Raw genomic sequence first — 21,431 nt, 5'->3', positions numbered from 1 at the left:
AACCATTTTTATGCTGTCATTGAAGCATATGAAGAGAAGTATTTGCAGCATTATATTATGGTGATTATGTTAAAGCATCATAATACTTTTTGCTTAGAATATAGGCATACTAGTGTGAAATGATTCAGGATCAGAGCTATACTGTGCAACTAAACTATTCTTCCTGTACTAAGATTAAAATGTTACATCTGCTGGTGTAACTCAAGCTTAAGTCAAAATTTAACATACTGTTTAATATTTTGGGAATGTCCGAATTAGTTTCTGTAAAAATGTAACTTGTTTGTGTGGAATTGAATGTAATTGTATCCTCTGTTAACATTAATAACGTTTATCAGTGAATTATTTAATTGCCTTTCCGTTATTCATGTAGAAATATATAAATATTGCCTTGTTTGGGGTATGTGTGTACATGTGCATCTGTGTGTGCGCGCACACAATGTATTCCCTCAATTATAACTGGTTGTTTTGTAGGAATTATGAGGACAGAGACTTTCTTTACTAGTAGACAACATTTTGTTTCTGCTTTTTCCTTTGTAAACTCTGTATTTGAGTGGAAGAGTTGCAGGATTCAAAGGACTTTAGTTAGGGGAGCTTTCTTGAAATTGTCATTTCCCTAGGTTAATTTCACTACAAATCAGTCCCTGGAGATATTCAAAGTAGCATTTGTAGATTTAGACACAGAATTCTTGCTAATCTTGAGTCTCATACTTAAATCTCTGTACAATGTGCTGAAAATGATTCCATGTAAATAAACTGTAGGCACTTTTAAATAGAGATGAGATAAGCTAGCCACTGTCAGTTGTTTGTAAATAACTAGCTGATCAAGTTTTTCCTATTACTGTCACTGTTTCATGTATGACTTTTCACATATATGCCTGAAGCCAGTATATATAACTGCTAGTAACTGTTGTCATTAAATTTGAGTTGCTTGCAAGCTAAACAGCATACAGGTTTTGCAGAATAATGCAGCTCTCTCCTTCTACTTGTGGTATAATGATCCCTGGCTTCAAAATGAGCTTTTGATTGAACCTCTTAATTTGCAAACTTAGCCTAGGAAATACATAGTTTGGTGACAATTTTGTGAAATTAGAGACTTACAGAAGTAGAAAAAGAAGCATTAGTAAAAGTATATAAACATATTACTGTAAGTCATACCCTGTGTTTAGAATAGAAATGATATTGTCTTACCTTCATTAGCCACTGAGTGTTGTTTTCCATGATGTTTTCAAGTAGTTGCAGTCTTTGTACTGAATCATCATAATCTAGTGGTGCATCCCTCTGCACTGCATTAGACACATAAGAGCTAGAAGAAGAGCGGCAGTTGTCCATCTCAGGCAATAGAAAGGTATAGCTGCATGACCCATGCTGAACCTGATACTGCTTCTTGCCGATAGTCTCCATGCTTTTACGAAAGGAGCTATACCCTGAAGCTAAAACAAGATTACAGCTCAAAATAAAGTAAACAGCGAGCCACATTTTAATTGCTATGATAACCCAGCAAATCTAAAATACTGAAGTTTTTTATTTTCAGTATGATTAACAAGAGTCCAGATTATCTAGTTGACCTGCCCTGAAATTCAGTGCTTTACTGGCATGTGTAAAGTACTCTGAATGAGGGCTCTTTTTTTTTTTTTTTTTACTTTCCCGTTGCAAACTTGGTAAAAAAAAAAAAGTGCTGTCTTCTCTCCGGCTGTGCCCTAAACTGTCAGATGCAAATAGAGAAACAGTCCTGTCTCAGCTGCAAGTTCTGTGTTAGTTTTTAAAATAAGCTTTAATGTTTTCTTCTGCTTGTCTTTTGGCAAGATTTTACAGCTTCGGTATCTGAATCAATCACTTTCCTTTCCTTATATGATAAGTTGATAAGAGTAGCCAGACATGTGTAGCTAAACTGCTCCTCCCTCCTGGCTTATCCGTTATCTTCCTGTAGGGGGGGTCACTTGCAAGGCAGCAGAAAGATCAGAGCACACTGCTGAATGCTGTATGGTATGCTGCACTAAATCTCTTGAAAAACTGATCCATTACAGGACCCCTGTGAATTTCTTAAGCACAACTCTAATTAAGAATTTCCTAGACATCAGTTCTTATAGCCTCCAACTATGTTTTCAGTGTGAGCTTGTAAATTTTTTGTTGTGATCATTTTAAACTATACACACACAATTTCCTTTGTTTGTTTGTTCCTCTTAAAGAAAAATTCTTTTGAAATGTCTCAGCCAAGCATTGCTTGGCTTATGTTTAATAGTTTGTATAAATAAGGAGGGAGACACTTTTCTAATCATACAAAAGTAGGCTTCAGCTTACCCTTTCAGAAAGAAATAATGCTCTTTTTTTAAAGAATTGAGCCTTCAACTGAACATATTGTGCATAAATAAATTATACTGTAATTAGAATAGAATAATTTATGTAAATCACGTAAAAAGTGAATAGCAAAGCTTATAAACAGTTTTTTAAATGTTAGTCAAGTATATTAACTGGCTATTTTAAATTATGTTCATTTTAAAAATATTCATAAATCAAAAGTCACCCAGCTGGGCAAAAGGGGATAATGTTTCAAACAGAGTAGCAGTAAGAATTCATCAATAAATGACATGGAAGTATAGAATTTGCTATATTAGATCATACTGGCCTAATCTCACGTCTCTGGTTGTGGTCAATAGTGGTGGTGGAAGGTGAAGAAAAATACATCATGAAGCAATATTTAATAGTGCAGGGCCGTACATGGGGAGGAGAGGGATTACTCTGTGTCCTGCAATCATCAGCTAACTTCAAAAAGCATGAGACTACTAAACAGCTAAGAAAGACCAGGAAGGAGTTTGATTCCCATAAAATCTTGGAAAAATAAATTGTCTGCTGTAGAAAATATGCTCTGGAAACCATCATGCTGGGGAACTGATTCTTGAGGAGAAATTGCCCTATAATTCCCTGGATCTGGACACAGAGACTGGACTCCTCTTCTTAAATATTGCTTTTAATTTTATGTGAATGTTGTGCTAAAGAAGGTTCCAAAATAATACGCACTGGAGACCAAAGTCCCCTATTTATCCATAGGACAAGCAATATATATCATAAGAAGCATCTTTACATGTTTCCCTATATATCTTTCTCTGCCAAAGCACATTAACACTGTTTTACTTTCAATGATATGGAAACGGTATAAAGTCTGTGAAAGCCAGTTGTAGGAATTAGGCTCTCTGCTGTGTTGCTCATTGGATGGTTGAGATTTCTTACTCCACCTTATGTTTTTGTGACTGCCTTATCTAAAGACAACCCAAAAAGTTTACTTCTGGAGAACCCCAAAGTGGACAAAATGTGCTTGATTTAAGTTTCAGCTGTATGAGATATAAAACAAATATGTCAAATTTGCTTTCTGGGGAGTATTTGCCAGCAACTGTGCTTTGGATTCCAGTTCATTGAGGTGTTTGTCTGAAGCTAAAGACAGGTTGAAGGATATTTGCTGTAAAATAAATCTAGTAGTGAAACATTTGTTTTTGGCAAATAAAGAGAATGCATAGATTATATGTCCAGCTTGGTGTTGCTCTACCAAAACTAATAAATGTGACAGATGCCCTGAAACTTGTTGATGCAGCCACAAAACTCTGAAGAGAAGTTTCTACTTTTCTGTCTGTTTCTTTGAACAAAAATATCCTTCTGTTTGCACAATAGTTTCTTTTTCAAGAAATCAGATTACTTGGGGGGAGGGATAGCTCAGTGGTTTGAGCATTGGCCTGCTAAACCCAGGGTTGTGAGTTCAATCCTTGAGGGGGCCATTTAGGAATCTGGGGCTAAATCAGTACTTGGTCCTGCTAGTGAAGGCAGGGGGCTGGACTCAATGACTTTTCAGGGTCCCTTCCAGTTCTAGGAGATAGGTATATCTCCATATATTTGTATATTACTTGTGGCAATCTTCAGGGAGTCTGCACAATCACATTTGTTCTCTTAGATTTTTTAAAATATCTTGATGTCTAACCAGACAAAATTAGATTAATTGGGTCATTCGCATTATTAAAGTTGAATTAAGTTGGATGCAGATCTTCCTTTACATTTTTAAGGGATTTTTACTTCACATTTTTATTTAGATTTTTACTTAGACTGGCTTCTCCCCTGGAAATATTCTCCAAAGCACTTACGACCCTTGATAACTCAGTTTAAAAATACTGAAGAGGAAAATATCTTGCATGAGGTTCTGCCTCTGTTTCATGCTTCAGTGCTGAAAGTTTCCTTTTTCTTAGTGAGGAATACTTGGAAGATTTCTCTTACTTTTCTTACACTTTTTGGTGGGACCTATGTGTGTTTTCATGCTTCAGTTCGACAATGAAGTGGAAGATAACATTGACCAGTGTGATCTGTTAAAGGTTTTCTTCTTGATTGCTAGAGCTGTGCTGCCACCTTTATCTCAAAGAGACTGGGACTTTGAGAAGTTGTCAGACAAGGAGGGGCCAAGAACCCTTTCCTGAGAGGATTTATAAAGTAGCTCTTGATCTGGAAAAACTCTTATGAGATGGCAGCTCTGATTTACTAAGGATGAATCATTCATCCCTCCACACACTGGTCGACTAAGTCACTGAGAACATATTTGCACTTCAGTTCATCTGGGTTTTTGAGAAGGGACTGGATGTGATCAGGCAACCCCTCAATGCCAACTGGCAAGAGGGTTACAAGAATATTCTGATTCTGGTTCACCAAAGAATGTCATGTGAGGTCTTAACTGAAAGCCAGCATCACACTGGTCATTAATATTGTTATGAAATGTATGTACAGATACTATCTAGGAGTTATGTATATATATTGAAAATGAAGTTCTAAAGTCTGTATTATGGCAGAGATAACAGCTTTTCTGTCAGACAAAAGATGTTTATTCACCTCTCTCTCTGTCAGCATATAAATTAAGCATTACAAAGTCAGAAGAGACGTGTAGAGTCACTAGGGAAGAGCACACAGGAAAAACAAGCAATGGGGTGATATTGTCTCAGTACAGACTGAACTTTGTGGATGCAAGTATAAAGTAAAGAAAACACCCATTGATCCTCCACTTAGAAGGTAAACAGGCAGTGAGTTTACATTCATGAAAATGGGATCACAACCAGCCTTGGTTGAAGATGCTGCAAAAGGCTTTGGTGAGATAAACATCTTTAGACATGAGATTAGCCTGTTAAGTTTAGTCTCTAGAAAACGTGCTATGAGTTTGTTTTAAACGGTAACCTTTTTTTTCCCTATTATTCTTACTCACAATATCTTGAATCATGAATTTTTTGGTAATAAATTTTATCCTTGTTTTCGCTATAAATATATCTGTGCTGTGATATTAGGAAAGGTGTTACTGATTCTGAGTTAAATTATACAAGCAGGTGTGTATACTGTTCCCTTGGGGACAGCAGACCTGGTATTTCTGTGAGTGTTCAGGGGATAAAGGGCTAGACACCACAGGGGAATGCTTCAAAGGAGCTCAGGGACTGGGGTTACACCTATTTCTTTCAAGGCAAAGTAAGGGCTGGCACAGCCCAGTTGAGAGTGGTTGGGTGGCTAACAGGCTGGTGATGTTAGGGCACTGACCGTTAAACACAAGCAAATCTCTCTCTCACTGAAGTCAAGGAAGTAACAAGATGAATCACAGTTATGGGTACCCTGAGAACCATCACACTGTAGCCCTGGCTTTTGAGGGTTGAATCTGCTTCTGTGTTGGGAACTGCAGGAGTGTGACTCTGAGAGGCTGTTTGAGGGTAGAGGGGCCAAGAGCAAGATTGGCTAATAATTCTTGATATAGCTTGGACCTCCACAGGAAAGAAATCAAGTGGTTTGAATGTTGGAAAGATCAACCAATTTAGCATTTCCGTTGAATGTGTGGCTCCTAATTGCTGCAGTGGCATTCGGGAGTAGTGTGGAGAGTACAGAAATCTTTCTCCAGGAATGCTGGCTGGAACCCATGTGGAAGCAGTGGGCAAGTCAATAGCTTCACAGCAGCCTCTTCTGAGATCTGTGGCTAGGTGCACTGCTGTGACTAACCTTCTGTGTGTGGAGGATTAGTTTAGTGCTCCTGCACAGGGAGAGACTGCTCTTCTTTACTGTCTGATACACGCTGTCTGGTGGTGAAGTGAGTTGAATGTCCCCCTCAGGTATATCAGTGAGGACTTTGCTGTCTCGACATCTGTCTCAACTTACTCTCTACTTTGCTGCAGGGATCTTAGCTTTTCCCACCATGTGTAGGAAGCTGAAAGTGAGGCATCCTGCCAACAAAATGAGCATAACTGCTCTTTAACCCTATGTTGGAAAAGTTGCTGCATTTGGCGCATCTTTTTGAACATGGTTTGCCCTTGTCATCCACTTGGGAGCAGCTTTCCCAGCAGAGGAGGGAAAGTTGTGCCTCCAAAGTAATTATCTCCTGCAAAGCCAAACTAGCCATAGCTCAAGGGGAATGGAAATGGGAAGAAGCTGAATTTGGAAAATTAGTGTGAAATGTAAGGAAAGTTTAAATAAATTTTTGTCCTCAAAAGTTCCGGTGAGTAGGAGAAATTCTGAATGCTGCATTGTTACTGTATCTCTGAGGAGTTGGAACATGTCTGGCTTCTCATTTGGAGGGCAGGGCTTATTACACAACTGCTGAATGACAGGCTGATCTGCATCCTATCAACAGTGAGAGGAAACATCCCATTGTAAGTTTGTCAGACATATTAAAGTAGGAGGATTATGAATAACTTGGCACGGGGTTTTGTATATTTCAATACAAAATTCAATAAAAGGTTTATTATAGTTCATATTAGTTGTAGTTGCCTTTCAATACTTTTGTTATGGTCATCTCCCTTTGGTGGTGCTTTATAGATGGAGGGGCCTGTTTGAATGTACAGTACAATGTATTATCCAAACTGAAATTGTGATGCTTAGTCTGCAATTTCCTGATTGCCTTTTAGTTAAGTGTATATAGTGTTTGACATAAAATAGCAAATACTGCCCAGTATATTTAAAGTAAAAATTAGATATTTCCCCCTTTAAAAAAAAGCCATTCGCTTTACAGAACTCACCTTATAAAAAGGAGTGAAATGTATATTTTGCCAAAATTAAGCATTTAAACCTTTTTGCCAGATGTGCTTCAGGCAATTTCCTTTCTTGGGAAACAGTAATTTCCCTTACTCTACCAGTTCTGTTTTTATTTCTTACACTATATGAGTAGACTGTATTAAAAGCAAGACCACTAATATTATCTTTCCAATTATCATTTTATATACAGCTGCACAGCTTCTGTTTGACAGGCAAGTAGAGGGGCACTTCTGTGAGATCTTTGATACTAAAGGAAGCATAAAAGTTTTTGAAGTAATATAAGAAAATGTTGATTCTGTCTTAGTCTATATTTGCAGATTTTTGCCTCCATCTCATTTTAAGGTTGTTAATTTTGTAGGAGAGTGAATTGTCATTTTAATGCTTTTTTTAGTTCAAGTTTTTGCCGTGAGACTAAATCTGAGGGATAGAATAAGAAACCAGGGTATGATGATGAGGCACAAGTGCTATTCACTATTATAGTAATATTTAACATTCCTGAATAATTTAAAGAATTGTTGTAATATGAGAGAATTAAACTTCAGAATAAAGTTCTAGATGCAAATAAGAGATCTGAAATCTTGTAATAAATTTTAAAATCATAAAAATCTTTTTGTAGATTGCTGGTACCTGAATTTTAGCCATTTTGATACTTTTCTGCTAGGACCTCATCTTTGATTCTTGGGTCCTTTTAATATTATTAGTCTATAATAATTTAATTTGATGATGCCAAAATATTTTCTTTCCTTCCTTTTTTTTTGAATGTTTCTCAGAAACAAATGCAAACAAGGACAATATTAATAAAATCACAAAATTAAAAACACTAATAGGGTTTTGAATACTAACTAGTCCACTGATAATCATGCCATCTAGTCTGCAGTCTTATTTGTTCCCCCTAAGAGAAAGGAATGCCAAATATTTTGTTGCAATGAGCTGAAATTAATGAATGTATTTTCTTCATGACCCATAGTTAAATCAAGCCAACTCTAAATCCTTTCTGAAGTAAGCAGTAACTTCCTATCAGTTTGTTTATCTAGGTTTTTATACCATGCCCATCATCTTATTATCCAAGCTTATCAATGTAGGATGCACTTGTATGTGATGTATTTCCTATGAAATTTGCTAAACTTATTGTGCAAAATAATGAGCTTATTTTAAAAAGCCAAGACATTCTGAATAACTTTAAGTTTACTGCAACCTGCCTCTTTTTGTTAAGCATATAAATAAGAAGTAATTTTTTTTCAAATACATTTATTCTGGAAAATTATTTATTTAGAAATGTATATTGTGCCAGTCTCAAATTGGTCATATTGTATTGGTGTAATGCCATGGAGCATTAGTTACAAAAGAGAGTAACAAAATCACTCTTTGGTCTCGATTCATCTGAGTGACTCATGCCCTCAGTACCTGACATTTATTTGTTGCCACATTTTACTCTCCCTCTTCAGACAGAATCCTACTGAGTTTTTCGAAGACCTTCACAGTCTTCTTCCTTCATAAAATCATAGTGCTGGAGGGGACCTCAAGAGGTCATCAATTCCAGCCCTCTGCAATGAGGCAGAACCAAGTAAATCTAGACCATCCCTGAGGGTGTTTGTGCAATTGGTTCTTAAAAACCTCCAATTATGGGGATTCCACAACCTCCCCTGGAAGCCTATTCCAGAATTTAACTACCCTTTATAGTAAAAAGGATTTTCCTAACATCTAACGTAAAATCTCTCTTGCTGCAGATTAAGCCCATTACTACTTGCCCGACTGTGATGGTTCTCAGGGTATCCAGGACTGTGCCTCCAGCACATGAGAGACTTGTTTCTGTTTAACTTGGGGCTGGTCTACACTGCGGGGGGGGGGGGGGGGGGGGGGAATTGATCCAAGATACACAACTTCAGCTACGCGAATAGCGTAGCTGAAGTCGAAGTATCTTGGATCGAATTACCTGGGGTCCAGACGGCGTGGGATGGACGGCCGCGCTCCCCCGTCAACTGCGCTACCGCCGCTCGCTCTGGTGGAGTTCCGGAGTCGATGGTGAGTGCATTCGGGGATCGATATATCGCGTCTTAACGAGACGCGATATATCGATCCCGGATAAATCGATTGCTCCCCACCGATACGGCGGGTAGTGAAGACATACCCTGGGTGTCAGACTGCTGACACCACTAGCCTGTTACCCAGAAGAGATTGTTTGGAAGGCTACTTTCAGCCCTAACTTTGCCGTGCAGGTTAACAATAGGTGCACCCCAATCCCTGAGCCCCTTTGAAGCATTCCTCTGTCATGTCCAGCCCTTTCTCCACTGAACACTCTCATCTGAAATACCACGTCTGCTGTCCCCAAGGGAATAGTGTACACACACCAACTTGTGTGATGGCACTGAAGCCATGTACAAGTAAGCGGTAATAGGTAGCCAAGCCTATGAAAGGTTTGCCTTGCTTTTTAGTTTGGGGGAAAGGCCAGTTAACAATAGATTTGTACTTTCAAGGGATCAGGAGAAATTTGGTCATCACCTACCCTACCAAAAAAAGACCTTTTGGCTCCTCCAGGTTTTGACACTTTTACAGTGAGACCCGCATCTCTGAGTCTTGTCAACACTATTCTCAAGTGGTTTTTATGATCTGACCAAGAATTGCTAAATATTGCAATGTCGTCAATATAAGCCTGTGCAAAGTCTTGTAACTCTTTAACACTTGATTAAAGAGCCTTTGAAAGGTGGCTCCTACATTAATCAAAAGGCAACACATTCAACTCATAAAATCCCAAATCAGTACTGAAAGTGGATTATTTTTCTGTACTTCGCTGTCTAAAGGGATTTGCTAGTATCCCTTCATGAAGTTTAGAGTAATTAGATATTTCCCCTGGCCTAATGTATCTAACGTGCCATCAATTCTGAGCATGGGATATGCATCAGGTACTGTGACAGTATTAAGTTTTCTGTAATCAACACACAACCTTGTATTCCTATCCTTCTTAGGAACCATAACAACTAGTAAGGCCCAAGGACTGTCTGACTCTTCAATTATCCCCGTTTCCAGCATACTTTGTATTTCCTTATTACATTTATTCATATCTTTCCCAAAGTCTGGCACCCAGAATTGGACACAGTACTCCAGCTGTGGTCTCAACAGTGCTGAGGAGAGGTAACTGTCCCACTCTAATGTCTTAAATACAACATTCCTGTTAATATACCCCAGAATGATATTAGCCTTTTGTGCAACTGCATCACATTGTTAACTCATTGTGTGTGATACACTGCAACCCCCAGATCCTTTTCAGCATTACTATCACTTAGCCAATTATTCCTTATTTTGTAACTGTGTGTTTGATTTTTCCTCCTTAAGAATAGTACTTTTCACTTGTATTTATTACATTTCATATTGGTTTTTAGACCAATTCTCTAATTTGTCAAGGTCATTTTCAGTTCTAATCCTGTCTTCCAAAGTGCTTGCAACCCCTCCCAGTGTGGTGTCATCTGCAAATTTTACAAGCATACTCTCCAGTCAAGTTGAAATAACATTAAATAAGATAAACAACTCATTAATGAAAATATTGAATAGTACCAGACCCAGGACTGACCCCTGCAGACCTTACTAAATATGCCCTCCAAATTTGACAGCAAACCACTGATAACTACTCTTTGAGTATGGCCTTTCAATCAGTTGTGCATCCACTTTATAGAAATTTCATCTAGACTACCTAAATTGCCTATTAGAGTGTCATGTGTTACCTTCAAATGCCTTACTAAAATCAAAATATATCAATATTTTTATATATATACTGCTCTCCTCTCCACCCCATCCACCAGGCCAATAACATTGTCAAAGACGGAAACTGGATTGCTTTGGCATGGTTTTTTCTTGATAGATCCAGGCTGGCTAGTCCTTATAACCCTGGTATCATCTAAGTGCTTAAAAATGCATCATGTAATAATTTGTTCCAGTATCTTTCCAGGTATTGAAGTTAGGCTTACTGGTCTATAATACCACAGGTCCTCTTTGTTCCCTTTTGAATGATCGGTACTATACTTAGCCTTCTCCAGTCCTCTGGGACCTCGCCCATCCTCCTTGAGTTCTCGAAGATAATTGCTAATCATTCCAAGATTGCTTCAGCTAGTTCCTTAGGTTCCCTAGACTGAACAGAATAGGCATTAAACACCTCAGCTTCTTCATATTATCAGTTATTAGCTCTCCTTCCCCGCTAAGTAGAGGGCCTCCACGTTCTTTCATCTTTTTCTTCCTTCTAATGTATTTAAAGAATCTCCTCTTATTGCCTTTTATGTCCTTTGCTAGGTGTAACTCATTTTGTGCCTCAACCTTTCTAATTTTGTCCCTACATGCTTGTGGTATTCTTTTTTATTCCTCCATTGCAAATCATCCATGTTTCCACTTATCAGAGGCGTGCTTTTTGATTTTCAGGTCATTAAATTGCTTCTGGTGGATATTAGACACTTCCCTCCTTCCTTCTTTGCATTGGGATAGTTTGCAATTGTGCCTTTAATATTGTCTCCTTGAGAAACACTGACTCCTCCTGAATTCCCTTATACCTCAGATTTTCTTCCCATGGGACCTCACCTACCAGTTCTCTCAACTTTCTTCTCTGTCTCCAAAACTGGAGCCTCTCACCTGCTTTTTTCTCTTAATCTCTTCAAATTCCCTGTGACCCCATTCCTTCCTAAATTAACCTTTGACTGGTTGCTTCCTCTCTAAGTAGAATATGCTCTGATCTCCCCTATCCTCAAAGAAAAATGTCCCTTGATTCCCAGTTGCCTCTCCTGTGGGATTTTGTCTTTTTTTTATTTTTATTTGGGGGGGGGGCACGGAGGAGGTCAAGTATAAAATCAGTTGAATATGAAAGAGTCCTGAATGCTGTTGGAAAATAGGAAAACAGCTATGCTTAAAGAAAAAAGTTCATTGTGCTTAATAACTTGTTTAAAGCAATGCCTTTTAAAAAAAGTTTTAGGCATTAGACAGTAATCCAGCCTTCCAAACACCCTTAGTCCTTCTGATTTAAGCCTCTCCTCTGCTCCACAGCCATTCATATGTTAGTGATAGACTTGCTTGTCTAATATTGGTATACTTATTAACAGCATGTCTTACTTCCCAAGAACATATTATTTCAACTTAAGATTCTGAACTCAAAGAAAAATTTATGTCAAAGAGAGAATGAAAAGGAAGTGAGAAATTGTGCAAGAGGAATAAACAAAGGTTTCAGGGAGAGGACATTTATGGCAGCAGTAAGGTACCTAGTTCCTGACATCTGTTTCCCTCAAGAAAAAAGTACAGTACATGTGTTAACCTTTTTTTAAGAGTGCAAGCAGAATATTTGCAGAGAGAGGTTTACTTGTTGCAGTATATTTGGCTACACATTTGTAATGAGTAGAGCCACTGTAAATTAGACTTGCCTTCTCTAAAGATGATTCTTTGTCTTCCTCTCTACTAAAGAACATGGTCAGGTGACTCATTTAAAAAAAAAAAAAAACCTGAGCTCCTGCATGTGCCCTTCAAGCTCTATAGCAGCAGCTAATGATTACTATCATCATTATTACTGGCTTACAAACAAGGAAATAAACAAATATGTATTACAAAGATTTCCAAATAAGGTTAGGGCCAAAATGTAAGATTTTATGTTTATTTTTTTTAAAGGTAAGAGCGTTAGGAATGAGAGGCTTTCCCAGTTCTAATGTAAATAGAAACATTGACTTTTTTTCAAAAAAAGAACAGGAGTACTTGTGGCACCTTAGAGACTAACAAATTTATTAGAGCATAAGCTTTCGTGGACTACAGCCCACTTCTTCGGATGCATATAGAATGGAACATATATTGAGGAGATATATATACACACATACAGAGAGCATAAACAGGTGGGAGTTGTCTTACCAATTCTGAGAGGCTTTTGGCCTCCTCAGATGAGATACAAAACTGAAGGTCTACCATTTCTGGTATTAAAGCTGCCATGGCAATTTAATTTAAGAAATTATATTCTGAAGATAGAAAAAACTATATAAATGCAGCAGTTAAACACACAAATCAGGAAATGAAAAGTTAAAGTTGAATACACACACCAACTCTGCTCCATACACAGATTTGCAATTCTGTCTTTGGTTATGATAACATGCTACTTCTCAGTTAATACAGTATGGTATTTTTTCTATAACTTGAGAAACACATTATGGAGCTAATAACCTGTGTAATTATATGGTATTGCAGTGCAAACAGGACAGAGCTGTAGTTGTGCATTCCATCATAACTTTTGTCAGTTCCTGAGTTGCATGTGCCATAACTGTGCATCCTTAATATTGCATTAATGTAGGTTTTTGTATCTAATTTTTGGTCATTTTCAGTTTTGTTCTTAATCCATATGAGAAAAAAGAAAAGTTCTCCATCTTTTACAACTAGCAGATACTGTCCCACAAAGGTTAATTCATGTTAATCAGAGTTTCTAGAAAACTACATGTCTGTCAATCATACTGCCAGTCACTCACTACAGATGAGCACCTTGCCTACCTGTGCATAGACAGAGTAATAGATACATCAATTTTTGTTCACTAAAGTGGCTTCCTTTGACTATATCCCATTAAATACTATTTAATAAATTGAATTGGAGGCTCTTGAAAACTTCTTTTACAAAATTCATATTAGAGTTATAATATCTTTTCCAGTAATTTCCAGAAAGAACCAAAGAGAGATTTAAGAAAACAAAACTAAAGAAAAAAGTTCTCCAACCTGTATATCAAAAACTGTCATATAATTTTAAAAAGCACCACCGGGTATTCTAAGTGGCAGTATCAGAGTCTGCTTTCCAGTCTGTTCTTTGTTCATCTTGCTGAACAAATCATCTGCTAGAAAGATAATAATCCATCTATAATAGATTGTGTGCAGCTAATTGCTGACCAAATCTTTTAGCAGCATCATAATCCATAAAATGGTATGTTTTCTTCTCAACATGAATCACCAGTTTATCAGGCTATAAACCAATCAATCTGCTCATTTGCTTTTTAATTGTATAAATCTGCATCTATCAGTGAAAAGGTAGACCTTGAAACACTACTGTGGTATTTTACTACAAATTAAATGCAGTCTTTTTTTAACTGGAATCCAAAAACACGTTTCATATCTGCCTTAACAGGAGAAGAATCACTAGTCAGCTTAGCCACAGGCAAATCTTGCTTCATATGAACATTAGAAATAGAAATCTTATCTACTGCATCGAGCTTAAGTTCCATTTCTGATTCTGATTATAAAAAACTCATGTAATTATATATTCTCACATGATTTTGAGTCAGTTCCTTCCATTAAAGGAGGCAATCAGAGACCTGTCAAATATCTATTTTAAAATATTCTCCCAAGGATTCACCTTTAAAATCAAGTGATACATTATCATTAGTTACTGCATTAACCATATCCTGTAGGATGTTGACTTAATGGTCAATGACTGGCATTGTTCCTCAACATTAGTAACTTTAGATCTAATTCATCAAATTCCTGATCAGCTGACTCTGTTTTACTAGTTTGTCCTTCTTTTCCAAATTCCCCACTCAAATATCATTTTTTCTTTATCCATGATTATACTGCTAACAAAATTTCAATATTACTCTTATTAATCTCAGTAAATCGTTTAAACTGATAAGGTGACATGGCGACTGGAGGAAAAAAGCCTGAAGCAGCGTGCTTAGAAAAATTTCCATCTCAAGCAATTTAAATTTCATTTCCTGGAACAAGGCCCTAGTGTTTGGCCCACTAGACCTTACAAATGTCTGTTTGCTGAATCCATTTTAAAATAACATGCTTTCTGTAGTCATGTGGATGAGGTAAAAGCCTTTTAGAAACCAGTTTTCTAGACTAGATGTAGTTCTGTTTATCTATTTTGTCTTCATCATCAAACACATCATGCATTCTGGCACAATACCACTTTCTAGACTGGAAGGTCAGCATGGTCTGGAATTGAGACTAGGGAAAACATTCTGATTACATGTATGCAGACAGCTAAGAATTCAAAGTAAATTCACTGGAAAGAAAATGTGGTTGTCCTAGTTTTCAGCTGAGGTTCATTTTCTCAAATAAATTAAATGAAATACTTTTGATGGTATGGTCCAATAACATTTCTCTATGTTCTACTTCTGCTTTTTTGGACCGTTGTGCCAGGTTTTCTCATTTTATTCTCTTGTTTTTAACCTTTCTGACTCTGATTCTCACTTGGTCTATGAGTTGGTTAGAATTCAGAAGTGAGCAAGACAGATAATTGAGATGGAAGGTATTGATCTATGAGGAAAGATGAAAGGGACTTGTTTCTGCTAAATGATAATTAAGCAAAGATATAACTGGATGTAGGTATTCAAGGGCATAAACATCATAAAGGGAATGGAGTCTTAGCTGAAATTCTCAACCTTGTTCAGGCCCCTTTGTTCCATATAAAAAAACTATAGCAGCATAAAGGGGGCCCTAAATCTCTGTTAGTGGCTGTAGGAGTATTCCCCCAGTGCAGGTACTATGGAAGACAGCCAAGGAGCCCATTGTAAACCCTTGTATTAGAGGGTGGGGCAGATGTGAGGCCACATTAAGCAGCAATAGAGAAATTACAAGCAGTGCTATGGTATATAGTCTCCCCAGGTTGTCCTGCCATAATTTAGACAGGCCTCAAAGCTATCTAAATTATGTCGGGGACCTTTCCAGCCCCCAGAGTAGCCCAGGATCATAAGGGTGCAAAGATGGCTTAAAGCTACCTTGGCTCCCCCACACCCTGAGGAGCAAGATCTGTGCTGTGCCCCTTAGAGGTGTGGCATAGAATCCCCTCCCTTGCGTAGAACAAGGGGAACTAGCTAGGAATCATGGCCTAAATTTTAATTTTCTTAATTTCATGCCAAGTATCAAGAAATAGCTCTTAGTCCAGAGATTTATTAGACTGTGGAATGGCCTCTCGTGAGAAGTGGTGGAATCCCTATTGCTTGAATAATTTAAAACTGGATGGACAAAACAGTAGAAAATGTACTGTAAGGAAAAATCCTGAATTGGCAGGGGTATACATTAGATGATCTAATAGGCAGTTTTCATCTCTGATTAAATCACACCACTTGCCTTTAGAAAAATATTTATCTTGGACCTTCATGTGAAAAGCACTTAAAGCAAAGATTTCTGTACCCATAACATATAAATATAATTAATATATTTAGATAAATCATGCATTTTCTCACAGCCATGAAATTAGAACCTTCAATCACAAGTACACTAAAGTGTTAATGACTGTAAACTGCTAAACACAATATCTGAGATTATATTACAATGTTAGCAACAATTTGGCTCTCGACATCAGACGTTCCATCATCATTGAATTACATACCAATAGTGAAGTGATTGTATTCTATTCAGACAAATTCCACTGGTGTTATATGTTCAGTAACATTCTAAGAGCTACAATATCACCTTGTTACTTTTGGTAACAGGATAAAGACTATTCTTCTATAATTGCCTGTTTTGCTAATCAAGCCCTCACAACCAGGCAAGTTATTCTAATTTATTAACACCTCAATTACTTTTTTTGTCTTTAAATAAGAATTTTTAAAATTTTTAACACTTTAACAATATTAAATGAGATACACCTCATAATAAGTAATGCATATATAACAACCCTTCATAATGGTAATTTATGTAAAATCAGAATGGAACTTATATCCCCATTTAATGTATCAGTTTAAGGCTGGTTGTTTTCTGACTTGCCAAGTAAATCCATTATTTGAAAGCATTTTTTCCTCAAAGAGATGACTTTTTATATTCATGTATTTTATGACCTGCACTGGCCAGTGTCTCCTGGAATATGATGGGGAAATTCAGCACTGATTTACACCCCTCTCTGCATCTGCTGGGCCAGTATCTCTTCATTGTCAAAGCATCATAATAATATCTAACTCTTATAAAGTGCTTTTCATAAACTGACAAATAGCTTGGATCATGAAAACTTTACTCCCCATAGCATACAACTACAACTATGAGGCATCCAGCATTGGCTAAAGTCAGAAAGACTGACTTCTGAACTAAATGGAATGGTCTGTTCTTCATTATAACAATTCTCATGTCCCATGTCTCCACTGCTAACAAGCAGAAGATGGCCCAGTACACCTGTATGATGATGTTAATATGAACAAGGGGAATATATACAATTTAAAAAAAACAAGACAAAAGTAAATTTGAAAAATAGTCCTTGAGCTGAATCTGCAACCAGTTGCAGTTTGCATAATGCTTGATGAAATTTTAAATGTCTCAACATCTTACCCAATTTTAACTGCACTAATTTAACTATTAAAAAGAAACCAATAATAACACGGTTCTACAAGAGGTGTCACCATGGACTAAAATGCTGGACTTTCACACCTGGCAGCTTGGATTCAAACATGGACCAGGCTTCAAAGAAACTAATCTTCACGCAGTTTGACAAAATTCCAGTCAGTGTCAGTTCTTTCTTAAAAGAAAAAGACATCTATTTCTGGAAAATAAGAGGGCACTAACTTATTCAACTTGGAGGAGGGGCAAAGCTAAGAGATGAATACCAAACTGGAGGAAAGTGAAGCAGGGAGAGAGAACTGGGAAAGGGGTAGGAGAAAAATAAGAGAATGCAGGGGAAAGAATGCCAGGGTGGAAAACAATAGGAATAGGGAACAAAAATGGGGGTAGTCATCTGATCTCTTTTCTTTATTATTATATTTTCTTTCAATGAAAGAAAAGGCAAGATACACGAAGAGAAGATAAAATGGGAGAGAAACAAATGAGTGTCAAATCCTAATTCAGTCTCTAACGTTTCTTACAAGAGTCAACTCTCAGCTATTCTCTGCTTGTAAACAGTGCCTTTAAGCTAAACATGTGAATTCATACAGCATATCTAGAATAGTAAGGCCTACAATTAAACACATTGAGGGTAAAAAAATGCAAAAGTGTATAACTCCCCTTTTCAAAAGTTATGTAGGGTCAGGTTTTTAAAGTGAAGTATTTAGGCACCTACTGGGATTTTAAAAAGCACCTAACCTGCTTAGGCACCAAAGTCCCATTGCAATTAAGCATTTAAGCTGCTTCAGTGTTTTCTGAAAATCCTACTAGGCACCAGTTTACCTCTTTAACTGCCCAAATATCTTTGAAAATCTGGTCCTTAAGCACTAAGGGTATGTCTACACTACCCGCCGGATCGGTGGGCAGCGATCGATCCAGCGGGGTTCGAGTTATCGTGTCTAGATAAATCAACCCCCGAGCGCTCTCCCATCGACTCCTGTACTCCAGCGCCACGAGAGGGGAGCGGCAGCAGTCGACTCACTGCGGTGAAGACACCACGGTAAGTCAATCTAAGTAACTTAGATCAATCCCCCCATCCCCGCCTCCCCCAGTGTAGAGCAGGGCTAAGAGAACTTTCAATGAGAGTTAAGCTCCTAAGCATCTCAGTCTCCAATAAATCTTGGGAAATTCCTGAAGACTGGAAGAAAGCTAATGGCGTGTCAATTTTTAAAAAGGCTTTATGGGATGACCTGGGTAATTATAGGCCTGTCAGTCTGATAAAGGCAAGATAAAAGAGCGGTTGATACAGGACTTAATGAATAAGAAAGAAAAGTAATGTAATTAAATGAACATGGGTTTATGAAAAATAGATCCTGTCAAACTAACTTGATGTATGCAGTATTGTCGTAGCCGTGTCGGTCCGAGGTTGTTAGAGAAACAAGATGGGTGAGGTAAAATCTTTTATCGGACCAACTTCTCTTTGTGCGAAAGACAAGCTTTTGAGCTTACACATAGCTGTGACACTCTATATACATTTCCCAGACCTGAAGAAGAGATCTATATAATCTCAAAAGTTTCTCTCTCTCCAACAGAAGTTAATCCAATAAAAGATATTAATTTTACAAACTTGTCTCTCTAAACTAACTTGCTATATTTTCTTATGAAATTACATGTTTGGTTGCTAAAGGTAATAGTATTGACATAATATACTTAGACTTCTATAAAGCATTTTGGTACCACAGGACATTTTGATAAAAAACTAGAATGATACAAAATTAACATGACACACATTGAATGGAGTAAAAGCTTGCTAACTGATAGATCTCAAACTGTAAAAAGGGGATCATCATTAAGTAGGTCTGTTTCCAGTGGAGTCCCACAGGGATCGGTTCTTGATCCTGTGCTATGTAATATTTTTATCCATGATCTGCAAGAAAACATAAAATCATCACTGATGAAGTTTTCAGGTGACACAAAAATTGTGGGAGTGGTAAATAATGAAGAGGACAGGTCTTAGATTCAGAGTGATTTGGGCACAAGCAAACAATATGCATTTTAATACAGGTAAATGTATACCTCTAGGAACAAAGAATGTATTTTATGCTTACAGGATGGGGGACTCTATTCTGAGAAGCAGTGACTCTGAAAAAGATTTGGGGGTCATGGTGGATAATCAATTGAACATGAGTTCCCAGTTTTATGCTGTGGCCAAAAGAGCTAATGCAATCCAGGAATGCATAAACTGGGGAATCTCAAGTAGGAGTAGGGAAATTATTTTACTTCTGTATTTGGCATATGTGCAACCACTGCTGGAATTCTGTGACCAGTTCTGGTGCTCACAATTGAAGAAGGATGTTGATAAATTGGAGAGGGTTCATAGAGGAGTCACAAGAATGCTTAGAGGATTAGAAAGCATGCCTTATAGTGATAGACTCAAGGAGCTCAATCTATTTAGTTTAACAAGGAGAATTATATTGAGGAAGTTTTATGGCCTGTGCTATACAGGAGGTCAGAGTGGATGATCAGATTGTTCCCTTCTGACCTTGGAATCTATGCATTTGAGTCACTTTTGAAAATGGGACATATGTTCCTAAATCAGTGGGTGCTTTTGAAAATTTTGCATACAATAATAACAACTTTCCCAGTTCTTTTATGGTGCAAAATGACATTTTACTATACTCAAAAAGTATATTTCCCACTGCAAACCTGATGACACAAACAGCAAAAAACTTTTTTTCAAATTTTCAGATTTGCTGATGTGAAAACAAACAAGGTTCTATGGCAGGGATCGGCAACCTTTGGCACGCGGCTTGCCAGGGTAAGCATCCTGGTGGGCCGGGCCAGTTTGTTTACCAGCCGCATCTGCAGGTTCGGCCGATTGCGGCTCCCACTGGCTGCGGTTCACCGCTGCAGGCCAATGGGGGCTGCGGGAAGCGGTGCAGGCTGCGGGATGTGCTGGTCGCCGCTTCCCACCACCCCCATTGGCTTGGAGTGGCGAATCGCGGCCAGTGGGAGCCGCAATCGGCCGAACCTGTGGATGCGGCAGGTAAACGTCAGGGCTTACACTGGCTGGCCACATGCCAAAGGTTGCCAATCCCTGTTCCATGGTTTTGTTGTAAACCACTTGGCAAACAACTGGGTCTATTTCACCAGCTTGGATGGAGACATGACATGTCTATGTTAGACAAGTTACAAAACAGAAGCATTCATCATCATCAAGTTAAATTCTACACAATGGATACTTGCCCAGTATAGGGCAGAGGTAAAAAGTTAGAAATGTGTGCAAGAGCGCCTTAATGTCATGAGTATAAAATCTAGACTATTCCTTGTTGAATACAAAACACTAGTTAAATCTGCTCTAAGGCAGGGCTAAATTAAACTTCAGATGTAACCCAAGTTTTCAGTGTAATTGGCAGTATTGCAGGGGTAGTATTTTCTTAGGATTTAACTGTTGAACATGTTAGCCAAATTACTCTTGATGACAGAAGTTTATTTTCCTTAGATATTAGATAAACATCTTATCTTTTTCAATTTTTTTCGGGGGCAAAGGTATTTACTGTAGCTAATGAAAAGCAAGTGCTTCTTGCTAAAAGCTGTATCCAATTGTGATGAGCTATGGAGTTCAGCATCTTCCAAAACTTCAGATAAATTTAGAGTCCTGCTAGCAGGAGTATAGTACAGTGCTATCCCACAATTATGTACACTGCAACTGTCCCACAAGTTTCCTGTTTAAATGGGATCGTTTGGGTGAACACCACAGGGTAGCTGAAACATACTATGGTGGCCACAGCAAGAAATGTCATGGCATGTGACCCGTGCAAATGCAGCTGGTTTTGAGCCTTTCAACTCACGGTCACCCATCCAACAGAAACCCTGGAAAACTTACAGCTCTTCTTCATTTACTGCCTATTTGAGTAACTGTTAAGTTACCATTAAGTCCAAAGCCTGAGACAGAGATGCCAGGGGCCATATGTCAGCCATTTTCTTAGTCTGTATATTGGGGCAGAGACTGAGCTATAGGATATAACTCTGACAAATCCTGCAAGCCACATATCATCTTTCCATGCATCATTCCACAGCTTATGCTGATGTCTGTTTTATGTTGGCGCATGGAATAATCCATATTCCAATTCCCACAGACTAGAAAAAGATTCTTCAAATAGCCA

General features: G+C 37.9%; 2 protein-coding genes across 9 annotated transcripts in view; one reads left to right on the top strand and one right to left on the bottom strand.

Moving 5' to 3' along the window:
* ANGPT2 (angiopoietin 2) overlaps window positions 1–1,856 on the bottom strand; it is a 66,937-nt gene extending 65,081 nt beyond the window's left edge. For 3 of the 4 annotated variants that reach the window (XM_054023960.1, XM_054023962.1, XM_054023964.1), the window contains exon 1: window positions 1,189–1,855. In XM_054023960.1, coding sequence (XP_053879935.1) covers window positions 1,189–1,476 — 288 coding nt within the window. In that variant the 5' untranslated portion in view covers window positions 1,477–1,855. Of the gene's footprint in view, window positions 1–1,188 lie in introns of all 4 variants that reach the window. The other variant, XM_054023961.1, reaches the window with a different exon arrangement.
* The window catches only part of MCPH1 (microcephalin 1), a 218,668-nt gene that overhangs the window by 158,446 nt on the left and 38,791 nt on the right, over window positions 1–21,431 (top strand). The window lies entirely within an intron of this gene.

Source organism: Malaclemys terrapin, chromosome 3 (genome assembly GCF_027887155.1).
Source record: "Malaclemys terrapin pileata isolate rMalTer1 chromosome 3, rMalTer1.hap1, whole genome shotgun sequence".
NCBI classification, from domain to species: Eukaryota; Metazoa; Chordata; order Testudines; family Emydidae; genus Malaclemys; species Malaclemys terrapin.
This window is presented reverse-complemented; position numbering and strand designations above follow the sequence as displayed.